This window comes from Chiloscyllium punctatum, chromosome 13 (genome assembly GCF_047496795.1).
Source record: "Chiloscyllium punctatum isolate Juve2018m chromosome 13, sChiPun1.3, whole genome shotgun sequence".
NCBI classification, from domain to species: Eukaryota; Metazoa; Chordata; class Chondrichthyes; order Orectolobiformes; family Hemiscylliidae; genus Chiloscyllium; species Chiloscyllium punctatum.
Genome location: NC_092751.1, coordinates 85,841,950 through 85,867,719, shown reverse-complemented (window position 1 = coordinate 85,867,719; position 25,770 = coordinate 85,841,950). Strand labels below are relative to the sequence as shown.

Genomic DNA, 25,770 nt, shown 5'->3' with positions numbered 1-25,770 from the left:
CTTGGACTGTTGGCATGTCCTTCAGAAAACTGGAGAACACGAATGGAAACTTTGAACTACATCTAATTGGCATGTTGTTGCCATTTCAGACCAAATTAGTGTATATTTGTTTATTTTCAATCTTTTGCAGGTACTGGTTGGCCTGGGGCCTCCATCTTGCTGAAGCACTGTACAGCATCAAAGTCTGCAGGTAAGACTTCTTCACATCTGTCCTACTTCAAAATGTCAGTTGAAAGGAAGAACTAGAGCTAATATTACACTCTGCAGTTTTTATTTACAGAATTACACATTTACAAACATATTTCCCAACCCCATTCCCACAGTTTTAGCCTGCATCCATTTATAGGAGCTCAAATGAATGTCAATCATCCATGTGCAACTCATTAACAATATCTTCTGTTTAACCCAACTTTACTATTCAATTAGGTATTAAATTTGGTACACGTGGAGCTGAATGTAGAATGGAACGTTTCTCTTTGGGCATATAACATCAGTCGCCAGTATTTATTCATTGAGTATAAATTCCCAAACCAAACCTTGGAATTCTCTTTTAGCCTATAGAAGGTGCACTGATCAGTAATTTGCAGCATTGTTTGTGTCTGTTCAGAAATACATAAGGGGTTTGAACTGCAAAGGTGCTCTGGTTTGTCCTGAATCTATTTAGCAAGTGTACCCTTTGACACATGATTGTGATTTCCTGTGTTCCTAATCCTTTATCCAGTTTATGGAAACAAGTAACCCGAGTTCAATTCAAATCTGTACAATCCTTGGATCTACCTTATTCGCAAAAGAGCATTTATTTAGAGTGTTGGAAATGATCTAACTTGACCATGCTGACCAGATATCTTAAATAAAATCTAGTCCCATTTGCCAACCCATATCCCTCTAAATAATTCATATTCATATAGCCATCCAGATGCCTTTTTAAATGTTGTAATTTTACCAGCCTCCACCACATTCTCTTGGCAGCTCATTCCATACATGTGCCACTCTGTGTGAAAAAGTTGCCCATTAGATCCCTTTTTAAATCTTTCCCCTCTCACCCTAAACCTATGCTCTCTAACTCTGGTCTCCTCCAACCCAGGGAAAAGACCTTAGTGTAGTGCTGGCAAAAAAAGCACAGCAGGTCAGACAGCATCCAAGGAGCACGAGTATCAACATTTCGGGCATATGTCCTTTATCAGGAATCCAGCATCTGACCTACAGCATCTGCAGTCCTCACTTTTTTTTCCCAGGGAAAATACCTCGTCTATTTACATGCCCCTCATGATTTTGTAAACCTCTATAAGGTCACCCCTCAGACTCCAATGCTCCAGGGAAAACAGTCCCAGCCTATTCAGTCTCTCCCTGTAGCTCAAATCCTCCAACCCTGGCAACATCCTTGTAAATCTCTTGTGAACCCTTTCAAGTTTCACAACATCCCTCCAAATAGGAGGGAGACCAGAATTGCACAAAATATTTCAAAAATGGCCTAACCAATGTCCTGTACAGCTGCAACATGACCTCCCAACTCTTATACTCAGTGCTCTGACCAATAAGGAAAAGCAAGTCAAACGTCGCCTTCACTATCCTATCCACCTGCGACTCTACTTTCTAGGAACTATCAACCTGTATTCCAAAGTCTTTGTTCAGCAACTTGCCCCAGGACTTTACCATTAAGTGTATAAGATCTGCCCTTCTTTGCCTTTCCAAAATAGCGCCTCATGTTTATCTAAATTAAACTCTATCTGCCACTTCATGGTCTGCTGGCCCATCTGATCAAGAACCTGTTGTACTTTGAGGTAACCTTCTTCGCTGTCCACTACACCTCCAATTTTGGTGGCATCTGCAAACTTTACTAACTCTACCTGCTATGTTCACATCCAAATTACTTATATTAATGACGAAAAGCACTGAACCCAGCACCGATCCTTGAGGCATATCACTGGTCATAGTCACCCAGTCTGAAAAGCAATCCTCCACCACCACACTTTGTCTTTTATCTTTGAGCCATTTTTATAATCATTAGCTAGTTCTCCCTTTATTCCATGTGGTCTAACCTTGCTAAGCAGCCTACCATGAGAAACCTTGTCGAATGCTTTACTTAAGTCCATGTAGATTAAGTCCACCACTTTGCCTTCATCATTCTCCTCATTACTTCTTTAAATATTCAATCAAGTTGGTGAGACATGATTTCCCACGTACAAAGCTATGTTGATGTCCCTAATTAGTCCTTGCCTATCCAAATACATGTAAATCCAGTCTCTCAGGATTCCCTCCAACAACTTGCCCACCACTCTAATCAGGCTGACCGGTCGAAAGTTCCTTGACTTTTCCCTACCACCTTTCTTAAATCATGGCACAATGTTAGCCAACCTCCTGTCTTCCGGCATCTCACCTGTGACTATTAATGATGCAAATAGCTCAGCAAGGGGCCCAGCAATCGCTTTCCTAGTTTTCCCCAGAGTACTAGGGCACACATGATCAGGTCCTGGGGATTTATCCACCTTCATGCATTTTAAGATATCCAACACCACCATGTCTGTAATATGGACATTTTTCAAGATGTTCACCATCTATTTCCCCACATTCTATATCTTCCATGTCCTTTTCCACAGTAAACACTGATGCAAAGTACTCATTTAGTTTCTTTGATGGTTCAACGCAAAGGCTTTTACTGCCTTAATATTCATTTATTTTCCATCTCCTACTCCTGTGATCCTTCTAAACAAGTTTTTCAAATTGTGCATTAGGGAGAGTTTTGTGCAGTAGACTGACTGGCATAGTCATTTGAAGTTGGAGTATTCAGACTAAGGGAAGAAAGAAGAACTATTACCATCAAATAGGCTGAATTGGGATCCACATCCCAGAGGCGCTTTGTTTTTATAACCTTGATGCACACTACCCCAGTGAATGGGCCTGAGGGACCCTGCTGCTGAGCAGTGGCAATGCTCATTAAGACATAGTCACCAGAAAGCATGTACTGTCAGCCTTGGGCAACCTCTGTCCCTTTTCTGGAGGGTGAAGTGTGTGTGGTCCATTTACATCACTATCTGGTGAGGCATTTTACAGCTTAAGTGTTATGTTATTCAGTGATGCAAACTCACAAGGGCTGCTATACCAGAACAGCAGGCTCTTCATATTGGCTATTGTGTTTCCTACATTACAGGAGCAACAGTCCTTTTTGTCTACAAAGCATTGTGGGATGTTTTGGTGAGCAGTACTTAAATGTCTTCTCAAAATGTTGTGCCGGAGATTTTGTTTCACTTAATGACAGAGAGGCAATAAAGATGGGTTCAGAAGAAGGATCATTGTTTTAGTTTTGTTTTATTATAACAAATAGGTAATGTTCTCTGATGTGATACGAAGAGATTTTAAATTAATAGAAATGAGGAATAATTCCTCTTCCACTTCCCTCGTTCAAAACTCCAATGGCATTCATGATATGAAGTGATGGACCTTCTCCTGGAAATCTTGCATGATTAAAGTAATGCTTGAAACAGATTCAACAATTAGCATGCGAAATGGTAGTGTGGTGGTAATATCAATGAAATTGTAATGCAGAGGCGCAGGCTAATGTTGTAAGGACAGGTGTTCAAATCCCACCAAGGTAGTTGGTGGAATTTAAATCCAATTAATAAAATCCGGACTAATATAGCTAATTCCAAGGATGGTGACCATGACAACCATATCAATTATAGTTTGCTTCCTTTTAAGAAGTAAATTTTCTGTGACTACAAACTTGCACTATTAATTGAGATCCCAATCCTAAACTACCTTCTGAAATGGCCAATCAAAAAGCTCAATTCATGGACTTCAGAGTATAAAAGGATAAAATAATGATCAGTATTTCTGGATTTGTGAAATTTTACCAGTGTTTCTCTTGCTTTTGTACATGAGACTTTAAAAATCTTGTATAAATTTAATCTTACCTTGTGGCAATTCACTACTAACCTTTTGTAAACTGGGCATTGTTACAGGTGTTGATTGGTATTAAATATTCTGATTATGATTATGATACTTTAGGGAAGATCAAGAGAAATTCAAATCCTATGATTGACTATTTAACAAATTTGGTAGTTTGTGATGCTAAAGTACTGATTGTGGGGGAAATGCTATATTGTATTTTTAAAGATGTAAATTTAAGTAGGTGCTGGATTAAGAAGGTGGTAATCAGCTTGAGTTCCTGCTCTTGATTGCTCTCTGGGGATAACAGGTGTGTGGACCATTGGATGGACAGTTTGGGACTTGGTGACACTTTTCACGGTAGTATAATGCCCACTGTCACTTAGATTCACACATGACAAATGTCCACTTGGCTGAGGAACTGGCATATGGGTTACACCCCTGGAATTGTGCCCAAGAAAGAACACCAAATTGGGGGGGGGGGGGAACAAAAGGGAGTGGTGCCCCTCTCATTTGTCCAAAAAATGAAGACCTGACATTGAAGCACACTATAAGTACTAATTTGGTGGTTAGGCTAGATTGAGACTGAGGCTTTTCATAACCATAAGATAAAGGAGCCAAATTAGGCCATTCAGCCCTTCATGTCTATCCACCTGATATATTTCTCCTGTATTATCCCTGAAACCCTGAAACCCTGATCCCCTTAATAATCAAGAACATAACTATCTCTCTATTAAATACATTCAAACTTGCCCTCCTGCAGAAACTAGTTCCACAGATTCACCATCCTCTGGCTGAAGAAATTCCTCCTTCTGTCCGTTCTAAAGGGTTGTCCATTCACACTCAGGCTGTACCCTCAGGTCCTAGTCTCTCCTACTGATGGAAGCACCTTATCCATTAGTCCACTCTAACCAGGCCTCTCGGTACTCACAAATGTTTGATGAGATCCCTTCCCGTCATCCTTCTAAATTCCAGAGTTATTGACCACTCCTCATGTGCCAAGCCCTTCATGCCCAGGATCGTTCTTGTAAACCTCCTCTGGACCCCTTCTGATGCCAACACTTCCTTCCTTAGATATGGGGCCAAAAACTGCTCAATATTCCAAATGTAGTTTAAACAGAATCTTTATACAGCTTCGGCTGTACACCTCTTCTCTTTTATTTCAAGAGGGCTAGAATTAATACTAACATTGCATTTGCCATCCTAACTACCAACTAAACCTACATGTTAACCTGAAGAGAATCTTGAACTAGGACTTCTGAGTTCCTTTGGATTTCTGTAGCCTTTTCCCATTAAGACTGTATCAAAGTGCATAACCTCACTTTCCCATATTGTGTTCTATCTGCCACTTCTTTGCCTATTTTCCTAGCCTATCCACGCCCTTTTGTAGCCTTGCTGCTTCCTCAAACCTACTTGCCACTCCACCTATCTTTGTCATCTGAAAACTTTGCTGCAGTGCTCTCAGTTCCTTTATTCAAATTGTTAATCTATAACAGTTATACACTGGTCACTGGCTGCCAGCCTGCAAAAAACTCTTTGATCCCCACTCTCCACCGGTCAGTCAATTCTCTATCTGTACCAGTACCTTGCTCATAATACTATAGCCTTTTGTCTTCTTTAGCAGCCTCCTGTGTGGCACCTTGTCAAAGGCCTTCTGGAAGTACAAAGAGATCACATCCACTGGCTATCCTTTATCTAACTTGCTAACTACCTGCTCCAAGTACTCCACAATGTCATACTTGATAGAATTATAGTCATAGTCATAGAGATGCACAACACAGAAACAGACCCTTTGTTCCAACTCATCCATGCTGACCAGATATTCCGACCTAATCTAGTCCTACTTGCCAGCATCTGGCCCATATCCTTCCAAACCTTTCCTATTCATACAGGAGAAAGTGAGGACGGCAAGTGCTGGCGATCAGAGTTGTGAGTGTGTTGCAGGAAAAGCACAGCAGGTCAGACAGCATCCGAGGAGCAGGAGAATCAACAGTTCGGGCGTAAGCCCTTCATTAGGAATGAGGCTTATGGGCCAGGGGCTGAGATAGAAAGGGGGGGGGGGGCGGGGGGGAGGAGGAAGAAGGTAGGTGAGAAAGTCCTTGCCTTTCCAAATACATGTAAATCCTGTCCCTCAGGATTCCCTCCAACAACTTGCCCAGCAACGATGTCAGGCTCACTGGTCTATAGTTCCCTGGCCTGTTATTACCACCTTTCCTACAAAGTGGCACCACATTAGCCAACCTCCAGTCTTCCGCACCTCACCTGTGATTATTGATGATACAAATATCTCAGCAAGGGGCCCAACAATCACCTACCTAGCTTCCCACCAAGTTCTAGGGTACACCTGATGCAGGTGCTGAGGATTTGTCATTCTTTATGCGTTTCAAGACATCCAGCACTACTTCCTCTGTAATATGGACATATTTTTTCAAAATGTCACCATCTATTTCCCTACATTCTATATCTTTCATGTCCTTTTCCACAGTAAACACTGATGCAAAATACTCGTTTAGTATCTCCCCCATCTCCTACAGCTCCACACAAAGGCTGCTTTGCTGATCTTTGAGGGGCCCTATTCTCTCCCTAGTTATCTTTTTGTCCTTAATGTCTTACTGTCCTTACTGTCTCTGGACTCTCATTATCTCCTTTCTGAAGGGTCCCTTTTTCCAGCCGTCCCTTTACCAACAACCATCTGCTTCCAATCAGCTTCTGAAAGTTCTTGCCTAATATCGTCAAAATTAGCCTTCCTCCAATTTAGAACTTCAACTTTTAGATCTGGTCTATCCTTTTCCATCACTATTTTAAAATTAATAGAATTATGGTCACAGGCCCCAAAGTGTCCCCCCACTGACACCTCAGTCACCTGCCCTACCATTTTTCTCCAAGAATAGTTCAAGTTGTGCACCTTCTCTAGTAGATACAACCTCATACTGAATCAGAGAATTTTATTGTACACACTTAACAAATTCCTCTCCATCTAAACCCTTCACACTATGGCAGTCCCAGTCTGTTTGGAAAGTTAAAATCCCCCAACATAACCACCCTATTATTCTTACAGATAACTGAGATCTTACAAATTTGTTTCTCGATTTCCTGCTGACTATTAGGGGGTCTGTAATACAATCCCAATAAGGTGATCATCCCTTTCTTATTTCTTAGTTCCGCCCAAATAACTTCCCTGAACGTATTTCCGGGAATATTCTCCCTCCGTACAACTGTAATGCTATCCCTTATCAAAAACGCCACTCTCCCTCCCCTCTTGCCTCCCTTTCTATCCTTCCTGTAGCATTTGTATCCTAGAACACTAAGCTGATAGTCCTGCCCATCCCTGAGCCACGTTTTTGTAATTGCTATGATATCCCAGTCCCATGTTCCTAACCATGCCCTGAGTTCATCTGCCTTCCCTGTCAGACCTCTTGCATTGAAATAAATGCAGTTTAATTTATCAGTCTTACCTTGTTCTCTGCTTTGTACCTGCCTGCCCTGAGTGTTTGACTCACTCCTTTTCCCAAGCATAACAGTCTCCAATTGATCTTTTTCCCTACTATCTCCCTGGGATTTCCCCCCCCACCCCCAACAACCTTACTAGTTTAAATCATCCCGAGCAGCTCTAGCAAATCCCCTGCCAGTATAAAGTTCCTTTCCAATTCAGGTGCAATCTGTCCTCCTTATACAGGTCACTTTTCTATCCTAGAAGAGATTCCAGTGATCCAAAAATATGAATCCTTCGCCCATACACCAGCTCTTCAGCCATGCATTCATCTGCTCTATCCTCCTATTCTTACCCTTACTAGCTCATAGCACCAGGAGCAATCCAGATAGTACTCCTCTCGAGGACCTTTTTTTTAAAAATTCCTGCCTAACTCTCTGTATTCTCCCTTCAGAATTTTATCCTCTTCCCTTCCTATGTCGTTGGTTCCGATGTGTACAATGACCTCCTGCTGGGTCCCCTTCACCTTGAGAACATTCTGCACCCTCTGAGACATCCTTGATCCTGTCACCAGGGATGCAACACACCATTCTGATTTTTTCGCTGCTGACCACAGAAACCTCTGTCTGTGCCTCAGACTAGAGAGTCCCCTAATACAATCGATCTCTTAGAACCCAACGTACTCCTCATTGCATTAGAGCCAATCTTGATACCAGAAGCTTGTCTGTTTGTGCTACATTCCTCTGAGAATCCATCATCCCCTACATTTTCCAGAACAGCATACTTGTTTGAAATAGGGATAGCTACATAAGGCTCCTGCACTACCTTCCTACCTATCTTACCTTTACTGGAGTTAACCCATTTATGTGACTATATCTGTGACTTTTCTCCCTTCCTATAACTGCCATCCGTCACACCCTCTTGCTCTTGTAAATTCCTCATTGCCTCTAACTGTCACTCCAACCGATCCATTCGATCTGATAGAATTTGCAACCAATGGCATTTATTGCAGATATAATCCTCAGTAAAGCTTAAACTCTCCCTCAACTCCCACATCTGACAAGAAGAGCATATCACTCTACTAAGGGCTATTTTTGCTTCTTCCAATCGACAGACCCAGAAAATAGCACTGCCTTATTCCTCTACAAAACACTGCTCCAGACTAACTTAACACGTATGGCTTATTTTTAAGTTTAATCGAGACATATCTCAAATAAAACATGTAATCAAGGAAGAATCCACTCTACTCACTATTGCAGAGTTACAGCAAGGCTATACTCAAAGCTATTCATTTATCTGTTTCTGTGCCGTGACCTCTCCTAAACAGGTTCCTCCAAGATTAGCTGTGAATTTCACTGTTTGTTAATTTTCCTAGACGCACTCCGATGTCCAGCGATACATGAATTCAACAGCAAAGGCAGTAACTGCGAAAGTTCACTGCTGTGTCAGTTACCAATGTGGGTTTCTTTTTCTGTCTCTCTCTCCTGTACTGACCTCACAATGTGCTACCTTTGTCTGTCCCTCTTCCTTTTTAAAAGTACCTAATGGACTCTAAAACCTTACCAATTACTGAGATCAGGCTAGCTGGCTTATAATTTTCTGTCTTCTGCCTCCCTCCGTTCTTGAGCAGGATGTTACATTTGCCGGTTTGAAGTCCTCCAGGACCCTCCTTAACTCCAGTGATTCCTGAAAGATCACCACTAATGCCTCCCCAATATCCTTGGCTTCTGCTTCAGAACTCTGGAATGTAGTCCATCTGGTCTAGGTGAGTCATTCACTGTCGGACCTTTCAAGATCCCCCAATACCTTCACCTTATTGAGGGCCACTACATTCACCTCAGCCTCCTGACTGTCTTGAAGTTCTTGTATGCTACAGATTCTACTCCTTCTGACTGTGTATATCACTTGCTATCGATTTAGTTCAATTTCTTACTAACAAAGCAATCTTTCTCCCGCCGTACATCTCCATGTCCTTTTGATAAGACATGGTGGTTAGCACTACTGCCTCAGCGCCAGGGATCTGGATTCGATTCCAGCCTCTGGCAACCGTGTGGAGTTTGCACACTTTCCCCATATCTGTTTGGGTTTCCTCCTCTCAGTCCAAAGATGTGCAAGTTGGGTGAATTGCCCATAGTGTTCAGGGATGTGTATTAGGCAAGGGAAATGTAAAAGTAATAGGGTAGGAGAATGGGTATAGGCGAGTTGCTCTTCGGAGGGTCGGTGTGTACTTGTTAGGCCAAATGGCCTGTTTCCACACTGTGGGGATTCTATGAAGATATTTAGTTCCCAGAGCTGATGTCCTTGCAGCCACATCTCTGTGAAATCCCGGAATTGTACCCGGAATTTTCAATCTGCGCTAAAAGCTCATTTACTTTGTTTCGTATACCGCATGCATTTAGATACACATCCTCAGTGCTACATTGACTGCCCTCTTCTCCCCTCCCCTCCCCACCCTCCCCCGCCCCCCTCCGCCCCCCTCTCTTGTCTCCTCGTCCGCTGTTCTTGAAGTTAGACTCCTTGTTCAGTTACTCGTTCTGGAAACTTCAGTAATTTCTGCTGAGCATCCCCTCACTTTTCCTTGTGGCTTAGGTAGTAATCTGGGGATTAATATTTTAGTTCTGCTTTTTTAATTTAGCCCTGAGCTAATCATATTCCCTCAACAGAACCACTTTCCTTTTTCTACCTGTATAGTTGGTATGTATGTGGACCACTTACCATTTAATAGAAATCCTCAAAATGTTGAATAGACTTGCCAAGTTTCATCAGTACTGCACTAAGACAGTGAACACTTGAAAATGAAAAAACATCTTTAATGACATATTTAAGATATTATCTTTAAAGATTTCTTGTCAAAAGCATAATTCAATTTTTAAAATTTCTCTTACCAGCCTCTCCCCTAATACATTTTTGAGCAGAAATGAAGCAAAAGTGCTCAATTGAGTTGAACAACAGGGAGTAATTTAAAAGCAAATTCAAGGTAGTTTGAATATTTATCAGAGTATATTTTAAAAGTATTGCCATTGGACTTCTTGTCAAAAGCATAGTTTAAAAGGTTTTCCCTTTATTTCTGTGTTACTAAATCCAGTAACACTTGCCTCTGTAGTACCAATTTATCAAATACTTCCTACCCTCCCCATGATACAAATGTTCAATTAGATTTAATATTAGGGATGAATTAAAGCCAATTTCAGATAGTTTAAACATTTATCAAGTATTGTTTAGAATCAGCATCATAGTAACTTCTTCTCAGTGAACAATGACTAGAACGAAAGCCATGATTTTTACCATGTTTAAGGATGTGTATACACCAGGATACTTAGGAGTTTTGTGACACAATGTTAGTGTCTATAGGCCTGTGCAAGAAAATCTGGGTTCAAGCCCCCCCCCCATTTGCTCCAGAGGTTCACACAAAGGGTGGTACGTATTTGCCGGAAGAAGTGGTGGAGGCTGGTACAATTGCAACATTTAAAAGGCATTTGGATGGGTATATGAATAGGAAAGGTTTGGAGGGATATGGACCGGGTGCTGGCAGGTGGGACTAGGTTGGGTTGGGATATCTGGTCGGCATGGACGAGTTGGACCGAAGGGTCTGTTTCCATGCTGTACATCTCTGACTCTAGGTGCGTCGCAACGTATCTGAACAGGTTTGATCAACCGGGTCATTCTCATAGTGATCACCGTAGATGGCGCCACAATTCCTTCAAAAAAAAAGCTATTAAAATAGAGATGAAGATAAAATATTACCTCCAAATATAAAAGGATAGCACAGTTGGAGGAATGAAAATATGCAGTTCCTTTCAGAACAAATAACCTAATCTGCTGGAAACAAATTTTCAATTTTGAACAACACAAATCCAACAGGCGCTCAATGCCATTCTTTATAAAAAGTCAGTTTTTACCAGTCCTCCCCCTTAAACTAGGTGGCAGCCTGGCAGACATGCCAGCTCTGTGCAGAAATATTCTTGTTGTCTTTTTCACACTAACAAATTCTGAGAAAAACACTAGGCTTGCTTCTCAATTCTTCTATTGAAATTGGTGGCTGTGGTCTGCACTTTGGAGGAGGAAGCAAGTGAGTCTGGGCTAAGGATGGAGAGTTTGACACGTGAGCATAACTGTGAGCTAGTTAATGCTTTCTATTGAAAGGGATTCATTTAAGTTGAGGCCAGTGTTATGACATCAATTCATTTAAAGCAAACTGCCAAATCTACCCCCATGCATGAACTGCCAGCCAGAAGTCTTTTCCAAGAAAGCACTCTATTGACCATATAGTTGAATGATTCTCCCAAATAGCCCATGTTGTGAAGCCTCAGTTTGGGAAAGAGAAGTAAATACTTGCTGGATTGTATTTTGATGGCAGTGCTCCCAGTATAAATTGTGTCAAAAGTAAATATTTAAAGGCCTTATTACAGAGATCTCTGCTCTGGTCATTTACAATACTCTGCTGAGTCCAGTGCTAATCCTGACCACAATTACCAGCATTCTGCCTCCCAAGAATAAGTCCATACTTGAGATGAGCACAATGTGGTCAGTAGGATTTCAATAGCAGTAATAGTCCATGTGATAGCATGCACTTCACGTAGCTCTCGGTCAAAGGAGAGATCTATTTATTTAGTGACCTTCAGGTCAACATGGCATACCAAAGCACTTCATAGACACTGAAATATTTCTGAAGTGTAGTCTCTTTGTGTAGGAAATACAGCAGCTGATATGTACACACCAAGTTCCCATAAATCTCAATTACATAAATTGATTTTTAAGTGGGATTGATTGAGGGGAAAATGTTGACCAAGACATAGAGGAAGCCTGCTGTAGTGCTCTAGCAAAGCTCAAAGCAAGCTGGGGGAAAATACGTATTCTTCCACTAAGGTACCTTGCAACCCTCAGGACGCAACATTAAGTTTAACAATTTCAGAGCATGAAACCTTCCTTCATGTTCATAGCCACAGATCCTGTACTGTATGGGTTCTTCCCACCACAGCCAGTCATTTTCAACAATTCACACTTCCAGTTAACACCTGTTCAGTATTTATCTCTGTCCCAGCTTATCTTCGATCCCTTTTGACTGCTTCTCCTTTTCTCTCTCGCTCTCGGTACAGTCTCCATCTATTCAACTCATTCCTTTCCCCCACCCACAGTCATCAGCATAAATACCATAATTTCCCAACTGGTTTCTGTTTTGATAAAGGCTCACTGGACTCAAAATATTAGCAGTATCTGGGGAAGAAAAAAATTAATTTGCTGAGTTTCTTCAGCCCTTTTTGTCTTTGTTAGAGGAGAGATCCCTCTTTCTTTCTTTCAATTGTGAATCATACAGTATAGGAGGGGCCCTTTGGCCCAGGAGGTCTGTACCACCAAAAATATACTACTACCTATACCAGTCCCATTTTCCTGCTGTAGGCCCAGAGCATTGAATGTTATGATACTTCAAGTGCTCATCCAAGTACTTTTTAGTGGGTGTGAGGTTTCTACTACCGATCCAGGCAGAGCATTCCAGATGCCTACCATCCTCTGGGTGAGCAAGATTTTCTTCATGTTCCCTTTAAACCTCCTGCCTTTCACTTTAAATTTAGTCTCCTTGGTTATTGACATCCATTTACGTCAGAGTTAAATGACCATGAGATTTAGGAGTAGGCTATTTGGCCCCTTGTATCCGCTCTGTCATTCAGTCAGATCATGGCTGCTCACCCCCAATAACCTTTGATTTCCTTATCAGTCAAGGATTTATTTACTGCAGTTTAAATATATTCCATAATCTCACTTTCACAGCTTTCTGGGAATGAGTTCCAAAGACCAATGATCCTATTCCTAAGGTGTGCTACTATGTTCCGGTGACCTTCAAGAAAAATCCTCCCATTTCCATCTTGAATTGAAGACCACTTATTTTTAAACCATCCCCCACTAGTTCAACTCTCTCCCATGTGGCAAAACATCCTTTCACCATTCATCCTGTCTAGTCCCCTCAGAATCTTGTATGGTAGAATTAGTTCACCTTGTGTTTTTCTGAATTCCAATGGATACACACCCAACTCTCAACCTTTCCTCATAAGATTAAACCCCTCACCCTAGGAATCAGTGACCTTTGTCAACGGCTACTAACACACTTATATCCTTTGCTGAGTTTAACATCTCTGGACGATCACATCTTTGACCAGGTAGCAGTCCCTCAGTACTGCACTGGCTGTGGCAGTCTGGATTATATACTCCAGTCACAGAATGTGGCACTTCAGAGGCAAAGGTGATTTCCACAGACTCCTAGCTATCAGTGGTCATGCAGGGTGGACACTTGGCCAGCAACTGGGAGATCTCCTCTTCCAAGCAGGGAAGTCCTGCAGTGGGGAAATTTTAAAAGCAGCAGAAGACCTGTCAGCTGAATGAATAATTGTTTTAGGCCCCTGTTTTAGGCTTTGGAAATATATTTCTTTAAACAGAAGCTTTGTAGCTTTAAGTTCTGTTGCTGCTCTGATCTATACTAACTTTGCCTTTCTCTCTCAATTCACAGTGACAAAGGGATTACCAATGTAAATGCCCAGTTCAAATGGGTATTTCAGACTTTTTTATTTGGTATCGCCTCACTCTGGTGCCTGTGGTCCTATGAACCGCAGAAGAAGGACAAGTGAAAGCACAACAGAAGTACCTTCCTCTTCTTAAAAATATGGTACAATTTTAGCATGGGATGGAGGATCCTTCTACTAAGTGACTATTAGCAAAACCTTGGAAAGCTTGGTTTTGAAACAGTGATGTTTCACAGTATGGTGTAAATAGCAGGATTATGGGAACAACTCTAATTCACTATTTAACATTAGTCTTTTTCAATAATGTAGGCTGGCAAGCAAATCAATCTTTTTAAAATTGTGACTACAGAACAATTGGTTTCTTATAACCCGATCATTGCATTTAATAAAGAATTCATGTTATTGCTTTTGAGATATATTCAAGCAAATTAAATGAATTACATAATCAAATTTTTAAAAAAAATTTCTAATCTTACCCAATGAATATTTTTGATCAATCACCAAATCACCAATGACAATATGCCAACTTGTCTTGTAGGTCACTTTGCTGCTTATACCATTCATGGTTTTCAGATGATTAGGCATACAGTCACCCATTTAAAATGATGGTCTACTTCTAGTGTGACATTAGCAACAGGAAGCCAATCAGCCATTTACACGAGTGACTTGGGGATGGATGCTGTGGTAATATATCAATGTGGTTAACTCTTAATCACCCAGAAGGATGGACAGTGGGATGGTCTAGCCAGCAATGCCATAGTCAAAGAGATGTACAGCACGGAAACAGACCCTTTGGTCCAATTCATCCAGGCCGACCAGATATCCTAACCTGATCTAGTCCCATTTGCCAGCACTTGGCCCATATCGCTCTAAACCCTTCCTATTAAGATACTCATCCAAATGCGTTTTAAATGTTGTAATTGTACCAGCCTCCACCACTTCCTCTGGCAGCTTGTTCCATACACTCACCACTCTGTGTGGAAAAACTTGCCCCTCAGGTATCTTTTAAATCTTTCCCCTCTCACCCTAAATCTATGCCCTCTAGTTCTAGACTCCCCGACCCCAGGGAAAAGACCTTCGCTATTGATCCTATCCATGTCCCTCATGATTTTATAAAAGGTCACCCCTCAACCTCTGACATTCCAGGGAAACAGCCCCAGCCTATTCAGCCTCTCCCTATAGCTCAAATCCTCCAATCTTGGCAACATCCTTGTAAATCTTTTCTGAACCCTTTCAAGTTTCATAACATCCTTCTGATGGGAAGGAGACCAGAATTGCACACAATATTCCAAAAGTGGCGTAACCAATGTCTTGTGCAGCTGCAACATGATCTCCCTATTTAATGCTCTGACCAATAAAGGAAAGCATACCAAACACCACCTTCATTATTCTATCTCCCTGAGACTCCACTTTCAAGGAGCTATGAATCTGCACTCCAAGGTCTCTTTGTTCAGCAACACTCCCCAGGACCTTACCATTAAGTGTATAAGTCCTGCTTTGATTTGCTTTTCCAAAATGCAGCACCTTATGTTTATCTAAATTAAATTCCATCTGCCACTCCTCAGCCCATTGGCCCATCTGATCAAGATCCTATTGTGCTCTGAGGTAACCTTCGCGGTCCACTACACCTCCGATTTTGGTGTCATCAGCAAACTTAATACCTATTCTTCCTATGTCCACATCTAAATCATTTTATAAATGACAAAAAAGCAGTGGACCCAGCATTGATCCTTCCCTGTGATCTAACCTTTCTAACCAGTCTACCATGAGTAATCTTGTTGAGCGCCATACTGAAGTCCATATAGATCACATCCCCCACTTTGCTCTCATCAATCCTCTTTGTTCCTATTTCAAAAAATTTAAACAAATTTATGAGATGTGAGTTCCCACGCACAAAGCCATGCTGACTATCCCTAATCAGTCCCTACCTTTCTAAATACATGTAAATCCTGTCCCTCAGGATTCCCTCCCAACAACTTGACTACCACCAATGTCAGGCTCACCAGTCTATAGTTCACTGGCTTTTCCTTACCACCTTTCTTAAAGTAGTGGCACCACGTTAGCCAACCTCCAGTCTTCTGGCACCTCACCTGGGACTATCAATGGCACAAATAACTCAACAAGGGGCCCAGCAATCACTTCCCTAGCTTCCCACAGAGTTCTAGGGTACACCTGATCAGGTCCTGGGGATTTACCCACTTTTATGCATCTCAAGACATCCAGCACCACCTGCTCTATAATATGGACATTTTCAAGATGTCACCATCCATTTCTCCACATTCTATTATCTTCACAAATACACTGATGCAAAATACTCATATCTTCCCCGTCTCCTGCGGCTCCACACATAGGCTGCCTTTCTGATCTTTGAGGAGCCCTATTTACCCTAGTTACCCTTTTGTCCTTAATGTATTATAAAATCCCTTTGGATTCTCCTTATCCCTATTTGCCAAAGCTTTTTCATGTCCCCTTTTTGCCCTCCTGATTTCCCTCTTAAGTATACTCCTACTGTCTTTATACTCTGCTCAGGATTCACTCTATCTCTGCTGTCTATACTTGGCATATGCTTCCTTTCTTTTCTTAAACAAAATCTCAATTTCTCTAGGCATCCAGCATTCCCTACACCTACCAGCCTATCCTTTCACCCTAACAGGAATATACTGTCTCTGGAATCTTGTTATGTCATTTTTGAAGGCTTCCCATTTTTTAGCCGCCCTTTTACCTGCGAACATCTGCCCCAATCAGTTTTTGAAAGTTCTTGCCTAATTCCATCAAAATTGGCGATGTTCTGCACCATGCCCTGAGTTAATCTGCCTTCCCTGTTAGCATTGAAATAAATGCAGTTTAATTTATCAGTCTTACCTTGTCTGCTTTTGTCCCTGCCTCCCCTGACAGTTTGTTTGTTTGACTCAGTCCTTTTCCCAAGAGTACCAGTCTCAGATTGATATTTTTCCTCACTATTGCCCTGGGTCCCACCCCCCACCTTACTAGTTTAAATCATCCTGAGCAGCTCTAGCAAATCTCCCTGCCAGTATGTTAGTCCCCTTCCAATTCGGATGCAATCCATCTTTCTTGTACAGGTCACTTCTACCCCAGAAGAGATTCCAGTGATCCAGAAACGTGAACCCCTCTCCCTGCACCAGCACCTTAGGCTAACATTCATCTGCTCTATCTTCCTATTTCTGTCCTCACTAGCTCAAAACACTGGGAGGGATCCAGATATTACTACTCTCAAGGACCTCCTTCTTAAATTTACTACCTAATTTTTTATATTCTCCCTTCAGATTCTCGTCCTTTTCCTTTCCTAATCTCCCACATCCAACAGGAAGAGCACATCGCTCTACTAAGGGCCATTTTTTCTCCTTCACAATCTACAGACCCAGAAAATAACAGTCTTATTGCCCTAAAGTAAAACAGTGCTCCAGCCTAACTTAGTACTTATGGTTTATATTTTTAAAGTTTAATCAAAAGACATATCTCAATAAAACATATAATCAAGAAAGAACCCATTGTACTCACTATTGTAAACTTACAGCAAGGTTACACTCAAAAACTATGCACATATCTGTTCCTGTGCTGTGAGCTCTCTCACAAAGGTTCCTCCAAGGTCGGCTGTTAATTTTTCCTAGACACACTCCAATATCCAGAGATACATGAACTCAAACAGCAAAGGCAGTAACAGCAGATTTACTGCTATATCTCTAGGAGAAAGTGAGGACTGCAGATGCTGGTGATCAGAGTCAAGAGTGGTGGTGCTTGAAAAGCACAGCAGGTCAGGTTGCATCAGAGGAATGTCATTCCTGATGAAGGGCTTATGTCCGAAACGTCAATTCTCCTGCTCCTCAGATGCTGCCTGACCTGCTGTGCTTTTCCAGCACCATAAAACTGTACTTCTTTTTCTCCCTCCCTCACTGACCATCTGGTTGCTGCCTTTTATCTGTCTTCCCCCTTTTAAAAATGCCCAAAGTTCCAAAACAATGTAACAGCATATAAAGAGTAATTGCTGATCATGGAATTCAAGGAAATCACCTCCATCACCTAAAATACCTCAAAAAAAGAGCAGCTCTTACAACCATAAATTTTTCCCATCCTCCATCTTGGATTACCCATGAAAAATAACAAAATCTCTATAATTTCCTGCTTCTGATGTATATCTCTTCATATCCCTCCCTTCTTTGTAAGCTGTATTTGTGTGTGTGTATTTTTTGCTGTAGTAGTGGTAATAAAACTGCACTCTCTTTCACTCAAGAAAGCCTTAAAATTGACACTCCATTTTTGGTGTGGTTAACTAAATTTAATTGAAGTGTGACTAGCTATGTGCAAAATAAGATGTTCTGGGATTTACATATTAATGAACCAAAACCTGCAACAATTCTAAGACTTAAAGCAAGACTTAACAGCAATCTACGTTTGTTCAATATATCATTTTAATTGCATGACACTGTGATCTTTTGCTATAAATTCTGTGTCTTATGATCCTGTCCTATTAGTTACCTCATGAAGGAGCAGTGCTCTGAAAGCTAGTATTTCCAAATAAACCTGTTGGACTATAATGTGGTGTTGTGAATACGAATCAGTATTCCTCCATGTTAACAAAACCTGGTGAGTTTTGAGAAGATTTGTGGCTCAGGTTGAGGTTCTGGATGTAGGTTTGCTCATTGTGCTGGAGGTTTGTTTTCAGACATTTCGTCACCATACTAGGTAACATCATCAGTGAGTCCCCAGATGAAGCACTGCTGGCATGGCCCGCTTTCTATTTATGAGTTTAAGTTTCCTTGGGTTGGTGATATCATGCCCTATGGTGACATCATTTCATGTGGTGATGTCATTTCCTGTTCTTTTTCTCAGAGAGTGGTAAATGGGATCTAGGTCAATGTGTTTATTATAGAGTTCCAGTTGGAATGCTATGCTTCCAGGAATTCTAGTATCCTTACAGATGAAGAAAGACACCACTTCGAGTGGAACAACATATCAATCCTAGGACAAGCCAAACAGAGACACACACAAGAATTCCTAGAATAATGCATTCCAGCCTCTGCTTAGCCACTCTGCATTGTTGCCTATCCTGAAATCCACCTTGGAGGATGGCCACCCAAAGATCCGACTGCTAAGTGCTCCCCAACTGGGAGGGAATACCCCCATCTGGCAATTGTTTGCAGAATGTCCATTCATCCATTGTCGTAGCGTCTGCTTGGTCTCACCAATTTATCATGCCTTGGGGCAATCTTGCCTGCAGCATATGAGGTGGACATCGTTGCTGGAGTCACATGAGTACCTGCCATGTACATGGTGGATGGTGTCCTCACATGTAATGGTGATATCCGTGTCGACACTCTGACATGTCTTGCAGTGGTTGCCATGATGCGGTTGTACGGTGTTATGGTCGATATTGTCTGCAATGATCTGTTTAAGGTTTGGCAGTTGTTTAAACACGAGAAGTGGAGGCGTAGGTGTAGGTGGAGACATGGTGTAGTTTCTCTGCTCTCGGGAAGTACTGGACAACAAAAGGTACCCTATTGGTTGCAACTGTTCCTGTCTCCTGAGGAGGTCATTATGGTTTCTTGCTGTGGCAATCAGTGAGTTGAGCATCGTATCCGTTCTTATGAGGGCCTACTTGAGCACCTTCAGGTGTCCATGACGTTCCTCCTCCTCTGAACAGATCCTATGTATGTGTAGGGCTTGTCTGTAGGGCATGACTGTTTTAATATGATTAGGGTGGAACCTAGAGAAGTGTAGCATCATGAGGTTATCTGTGGGTTTGCGATAGAGTGAGGTACTGAGGTGCCTGTCCTTGATGGAGATGTGTGTGTCCAAGAATGAGACAGATACTAAATAGAAGTCCATGGTAAGTCTGATGCTGGGATGACACTTGTTGATATTACTGTATAGTTGTTTCAGTGACTCCTCGCCATGGGTCCAGAGGAAGAAAACGTTGTCAATAAATCTAGTGCATAGTGTTGGTTGGAGGTCCTGTGCAGCAAAGAAATCTTGTTCGAGCTTGTGTATGAAAATGTTGGCATATTGGGATGCAAATTTGGTCCCCATGGTTGTTCCGTGTGTCAAAAGTGGAAAAATTGTGGTCAAGGATGAAGCAGATGAGTTGTAGGACGGTGCTTGGAGATTGGCAGTTGTTGGTTTTGAGTACTGAGGCTGTTGCAGTGATGCTGTCATTGTGGGGGATGCTGGTGTCAAGTGCTGAAATGTCCATTTTGATGAGGAATGTTCCTGGTTTGATTAGTCCGTAGATGCTGAGTTTCTGTAAGGAATCTGTAGTGTCGCGACAGAAACTGGGGGTCCCCTGTACAATGGATTTCAAGATGTCCTTGATATAGTCCAAGAGGTTCTCTCACAGTCCCATTGCCTGATATGATGAGACATCTAGGGGTGTTGGCTTTGTGTATCTTCAGAAGGCAGTAAAGTCCCCTGTGCGAGAAGTATGTGGGTTGAGAGTGCGTAGGGAACTCTGAAGGACTGGATCAAAAGTCCTGATCAATGTGTTTAGTTCACAGGTGTGCTCTTTGGTTAGATTGGCTAGTAGTTGCCTGTAGTGTTCCTGGTTGTTCAGTTGTCGGGACACTTCCTTGCAGTAGTCCATTCTATTCTGAATGACGATGACTCCTCCTTTTATCTGCTGATTTGATGACAATGTTGTGATTGGTTTGGAAAGCATGAATGGTGTTATGTTGTGATCAAGTGATATATTGCTCTATCTTGTGGGTGCGCCTGATAAAGCTGGCATTCACACATTTCCTGATGGTTTGAACACACATGCCAGCTGAGGGCAGTAGCCCTCCAGAGGGTTCCACATCGACTCCTTCTTTGGTCACTCCACTACGGATTTCTCTGATGACTGTTCTGGATCATCGGTTTGCTCATTAATTAGTCAATGTAGATCTATGGGGTGAATTTGTATTTGCATAATTATATTTGCTGATACATTCAATTTTACTCAAAAAGTGCACAATCTGCAGGCAGTCAATGCAGGCAGTCAATCCATGTAATATTTGATAACTTCCAGTTTGGAAATAGAACCAGTCTGATTCAAGACTGGGTTACAGATAGACTCTAACCTCATACCTTTAATGCATTTTCTGAGCTGAGATGTCACCTTTTATAAAACCTTACGTTATCTCAACAATGTAACTTAATATGTAAATCCCAGATCTTCTTTTATCGAACTGAGACCCTCAAAGATGAAAGACTTAACAGGTTTGTTCAATATATCATTTCAGTTGCATGACACTGTAATCTTTTGCTCTAAATTCTATGTCTTATGATCTTGCTTCACAGCTACCTGATGAAGGAGCAGCCCTCCGAAAGCTAGTGCTTCCAAATAAACTGCTGGACTATAACCTGGTGTAGTGTGATTTTTAACTTTGTCCACCCCAGTCCAACACTGGCTCCTCCACATCAGAACAAAACATGGAGGAAGCACTGAGGGTGCCAAGGGTGCAAAATGTACACTGAGTGGGGCAATTCAATATTCCCCATCAACAGTAGCTTGGTAGCAGTACTACTGATCAAGCTGGTTGGATCCTAAAGTCTGCTAGACTGGGTCTCCAACTGGTGGTGAAGGAACCAACAAGAGGGAAAAATATATGCGACCTCATCTTTACTAATCTGCAGCTGCAAATGCATTTGTCCATAACAGTATCAATAAGAGTGACCGCAGCATAGTCCTTGCAGAGATGAAGAGCCACTGTTTCATCGATAATACTCTTCGTCGTGTTACGTGGCACCATCATTGCGTTAAATGGGACAGAATCGAACAGATCTATCAATTCAAGATTAGACTTATGTGAGGTGTGTGGGCCATGAACAGTGGCAGAATTGTACTCCAGTGCAATCTGCAACCTCAGCAAATTACCTACTCAACCATTACCATTAAACTAGTGGATTAAACCTGGTTCAAAGGGGAGTGTAGGAGAGCATAGTAGGAGCAGCACCAGGCACACCTGAAAACGAAGTGACAACCTGGTGAAGCTACCAAACAGGACTGCTTGCATGCCAAACAGGACTGCTTGCATGCCAAACAGCAGCAGCAACAAGTGGTGGACAGAGATAAGCAAGGCCACAACCAATGGATCAGACCTAAGCTCTGCAGTGCTGCCACATTCAGTCATGAATGGTGGTGGAGGAGATTCCATTCTTAATAGTGGAAGAGCCCAACACATTTGTGCAAAAGACAAAGCTGAAGCATTTGTAGCAATCTTCACCCAGAGTGTTGAGTGGATCCATCTTGGCCTTTTCCTGTGGTCCCCAACTTTATTAGTACCAATCTTCAGCCAATTTAATTCACTCCACGTGATATCAAGAAACTGTTGGAGGCACTGGATATGCAAAGGCTATGGGCCCTGACAACATACTGGCAATAGTACTAAAGCCCTGTGCTCCTGAAATTTCCACTCCCATAGCCAAGTGTACAGTTACAACACTTACATCTATCTGAAAATGTTAACAAATGCCTAGGTACGTCCTGTGCACAAAAAGCAAGTCAAATCCAATCCAGCCAGTTACCATCCTGTCAGTCTACTATCAATCGTCAGTAAGGTGGTGACACATATCATCGACTCAACACTAACCTGCTCACTGATGCCCAGTTTGGGTTCTGTCAGAGCCACTCGGCTCCTGACCTCATTACAGCCTTGGTTCAAACAGAGACAAAAATGTTGAATTCATGAGATGTAGTGAAAGTGACAGCCTTTGACATCAAGGCCACATTCAATCAAGTTTGGCATCAAGGAGTCCTATCAAAACTGGAATCAATGGGTATCGGGGGCAAACTGTTTGCTGATTGGAGTCAGACCTGGCACATTGGAAAATGGGTATTGCTGAAGGTCAGTCATCTCAGCTCCTGGGGACATCTCTGCAGTGTCCTAGGTCCAACCATCTTCAGCTGCTTCATCAATGCCCTTCCCTCCATCATTAGTTTAGAAATAGGCATGCTCACTGATGATTACACAGCTCCTCAGATACTGAATTGAAGAAGTCTATGTTCATATGCAACAAGACTTAGACAATATCCAGGCTTGGACTGATAAATGGCAAGTAACATTCATACAACACAAATGCCAGCCATTCACCATCTCCAATAAAAAAACAATTGAATTATTACTCCTTGACATTCAGTGGTGTTAACCATCACTGAATTCCCCACTATCACCATCCTGGAAGTTACCATTGATCAGAAACTCAACTGGATCTGACTCATAAACACAGTGGATACCACAGCAGATCAGAAGTTAGGAATACTACAGTGAATCTAATCTCTTGGCTCCCTAAAGCCTGTCCACCATCGACATGGCAGGTCAGGAGTGTGATGGAATACTCCCTACTTGCCTGGATGGGTTCAGCTCCAACATCACTCAAGAAGCTTGACACCATCCAAGGCAAAGAAGCCTGCTTGATGGGAACCACCTCTGCAAGTATCCATTCCCTCCACCACCAATGTTCAGAAGCATCAGTGTGGACTATCTACAAGATGCACTGCAAGGCTTGAAGATGATCTACAAGGCTTGAAGCCTCATTCCTGATTAAGGGCTTATGCCCAAAATGTTGATTCTCTTGCTTCTCGGATGCTGTGTTTTTCCAGCACTCCACTCTCAACTTGGAGAAATATCACCAATCCTTCATTGTCGCTGGGTTAAAATCCTGGAATTCCCTCCCTGAGGGCATTGTGGTTCAGCCTCCAGCACATGGACTGCAGCAAGAAGGCAGCTCACCATTACCTTTAAACAGCGACTAGGGATAGGCAATAAATGCCCAGCAATGCCCACTTCACATGAGTGAATAAAAAAAATGTAAGTAACACAAAGCTGGGTGGAAGGGTGAGTTGTGAATAGGATACAGAGATGTTTAGATTAGATTAGATTAGATTAGAGTGCGGAAATGTAATGTGATTTGGACAGGCTGAGTGAGTGAGTGGGCAAATGCATGACAAATCTAATAGAATGTGGATAAATGTGAGGTTATCCATTGTGGTAGCAAAAATAGGAAGACAGGTTATTATTTAATGGTTGTAGATTGAGAGAGCAAAATGTTTAATGACACCTGGGTCTCCTCTAGCACCAGCCATGAAAAGTAAGTGTGTGGATGCACCAGGCAGGAAAGAAGGAAAATTGTATGTTGGTCTTCATAATGGAAGGATTTGAGAACAGGAACAAGGATGTCTTGCTGCAATTATATGGGGCATAAGGCTAAACCTGGAATATTGTGTTCAGTTTTGATCTCTTATCTGAAGAAGAATGTTATTCCTGTAGAGGGAGTGTAGCGAAGGTTTACCAGAGTGATTCCTGGGATGGCTGGACTGATGTATGAGATGAGGTTGAATCAGTTAGGATTGTATTCACTGGAGTTAAGAAGAATGAGGGATTTCTCATAGGAACATATGAAATTCTAACAGGACTAGACAGGTTAGATGTAGGAAGGATGTTCCCAATGGTGGGGAAGTCCCGGATCAAGGGTCAGAGTTTAAGAATAAGAGATAAACCTTTTCAGACTGACATGAGGAGAAAGGGGTGTGCTGGATTGGGGCATTGTGCTCAATGATCAACCATGATCGCGTTGAATGACAGAGCAGGCTTGAGGAGTAATGGCCTAGTTCTGCACCTATATTCTATGTTTCTATGAGACTGCTTAAACTCATTATGCAAGCAGCTTAACATAGCACATTTAGTATGAACAAAAGCATTCAAAAAAGGGGGTATCTGAAAACAACTTCCTCCTGAACTAAAGGAGAAGACAGTAAGAGGAGAAACCAAATGGAAGAGGTGGAGGTTATAACCATTTTTCTCTCAACTGATCAAAATGGTTCATATTGGTTACCAATCACAGTGGGGGAAAAAGCTGATCAGAAACACTGGCCCAATTAAAAAGCCAACAGTTACTGGAGCACGTGCAAGACTGGTCTGTTAAATAGTTGGCAGACAGAGTTGGTGGGCATCCTTTATGCAACTGCCTAGAAACAAACGTTGCCCTGGATATTTGGTTGTGTTGATGCTTTCAGACTTGTTTTGGCCCAGTGTCTCTTGTGGAATTCCAGATTCAGCTCCCTGCAAATCCAGTATTAACCACTTCTTGGAACAAAGAAAATTTTCATCTGGAATTCCCTCTATTCACAGAAGTGGCCCAACTGCGAACTAAAACCGAAATGAACTGAAACTAAAACTTTCTATATGTTCTTTATGGTGCCAGGTTATCAGGTAGGAAGGATTGTGGATGTAACTTACAAGCAATCAGATCAATTATCTTATTGAATGGCAGAGCAAGCTTGAGATCTGAATGTCCTACTCCAGCTCTTTATCTGTATGATCATATTTGCCAAAATGCAGCCAATTTTGTACCTTTTAAGTGTAGTTGCTGGTGTAATGTTGGAAAATGCAATAACCAATGAATGCGCAGCAAGCTCTTACAAACAGCAATGTGATAATGACTAAATAATCTATTCTTTTTATGGACAAGGATGTGATGTTTACAATTCTCCAATCTTCTGGCATCTTCTCTATGTTCAGAAAGACTAAAAGCTTATGGCCAGCACCCTGTAATTTTCCCCGTCACTTCCATACTTCCTCAGTATCCTTGGATCCATCTCAGTCAGTCCTGGTAGTTTGTCAACTTTTAAGCACCAACAATCTATCCACCATTTCTTCCTTATTAATTTTGAACCCTTTTATGGACAGAATTTCTTCCTTTGTCAGCATGGTAACACCTATCTTCTTGGTAAAGAATACTGCAAGCTGTTAATTTACTATCTCAGTCATGCCTTTGCTTCTATATGTAAATCCACGTTTTGGTCCCTATTAGGCCCTGCTCCTCCTTTTCTCACTCTTTTACTATTTATATGTCTGTACAAAACTTTGGGATTCTCCTTTATGTTTTTTGCCAGCCTTTGCTCAAATTCTTCTTTGCTTCTCTAACATGCTTTTTCATCTCACCTCTGAACCT

General features: G+C 41.9%; 1 protein-coding gene across 5 annotated transcripts in view; it reads left to right on the top strand.

Moving 5' to 3' along the window:
• tmem254 (transmembrane protein 254) overlaps positions 1-25,770 on the top strand; it is a 56,042-nt gene that overhangs the window by 4,116 nt on the left and 26,156 nt on the right. Inside the window, exons 3-5 of one of the 5 annotated variants that reach the window (XM_072583102.1) lie at positions 131-190; positions 13,815-13,945; positions 21,118-21,179. In XM_072583102.1, coding sequence (XP_072439203.1) covers positions 131-190; positions 13,815-13,932 — 178 coding nt within the window. In that variant the 3' untranslated portion in view covers positions 13,933-13,945; positions 21,118-21,179. Of the gene's footprint in view, positions 1-130; positions 191-3,148; positions 3,315-13,814; positions 13,971-21,117; positions 21,180-25,770 lie in introns of those variants that run through there. The other 4 variants (XM_072583101.1, XM_072583104.1, XM_072583099.1 and 1 more) reach the window with 4 other exon arrangements.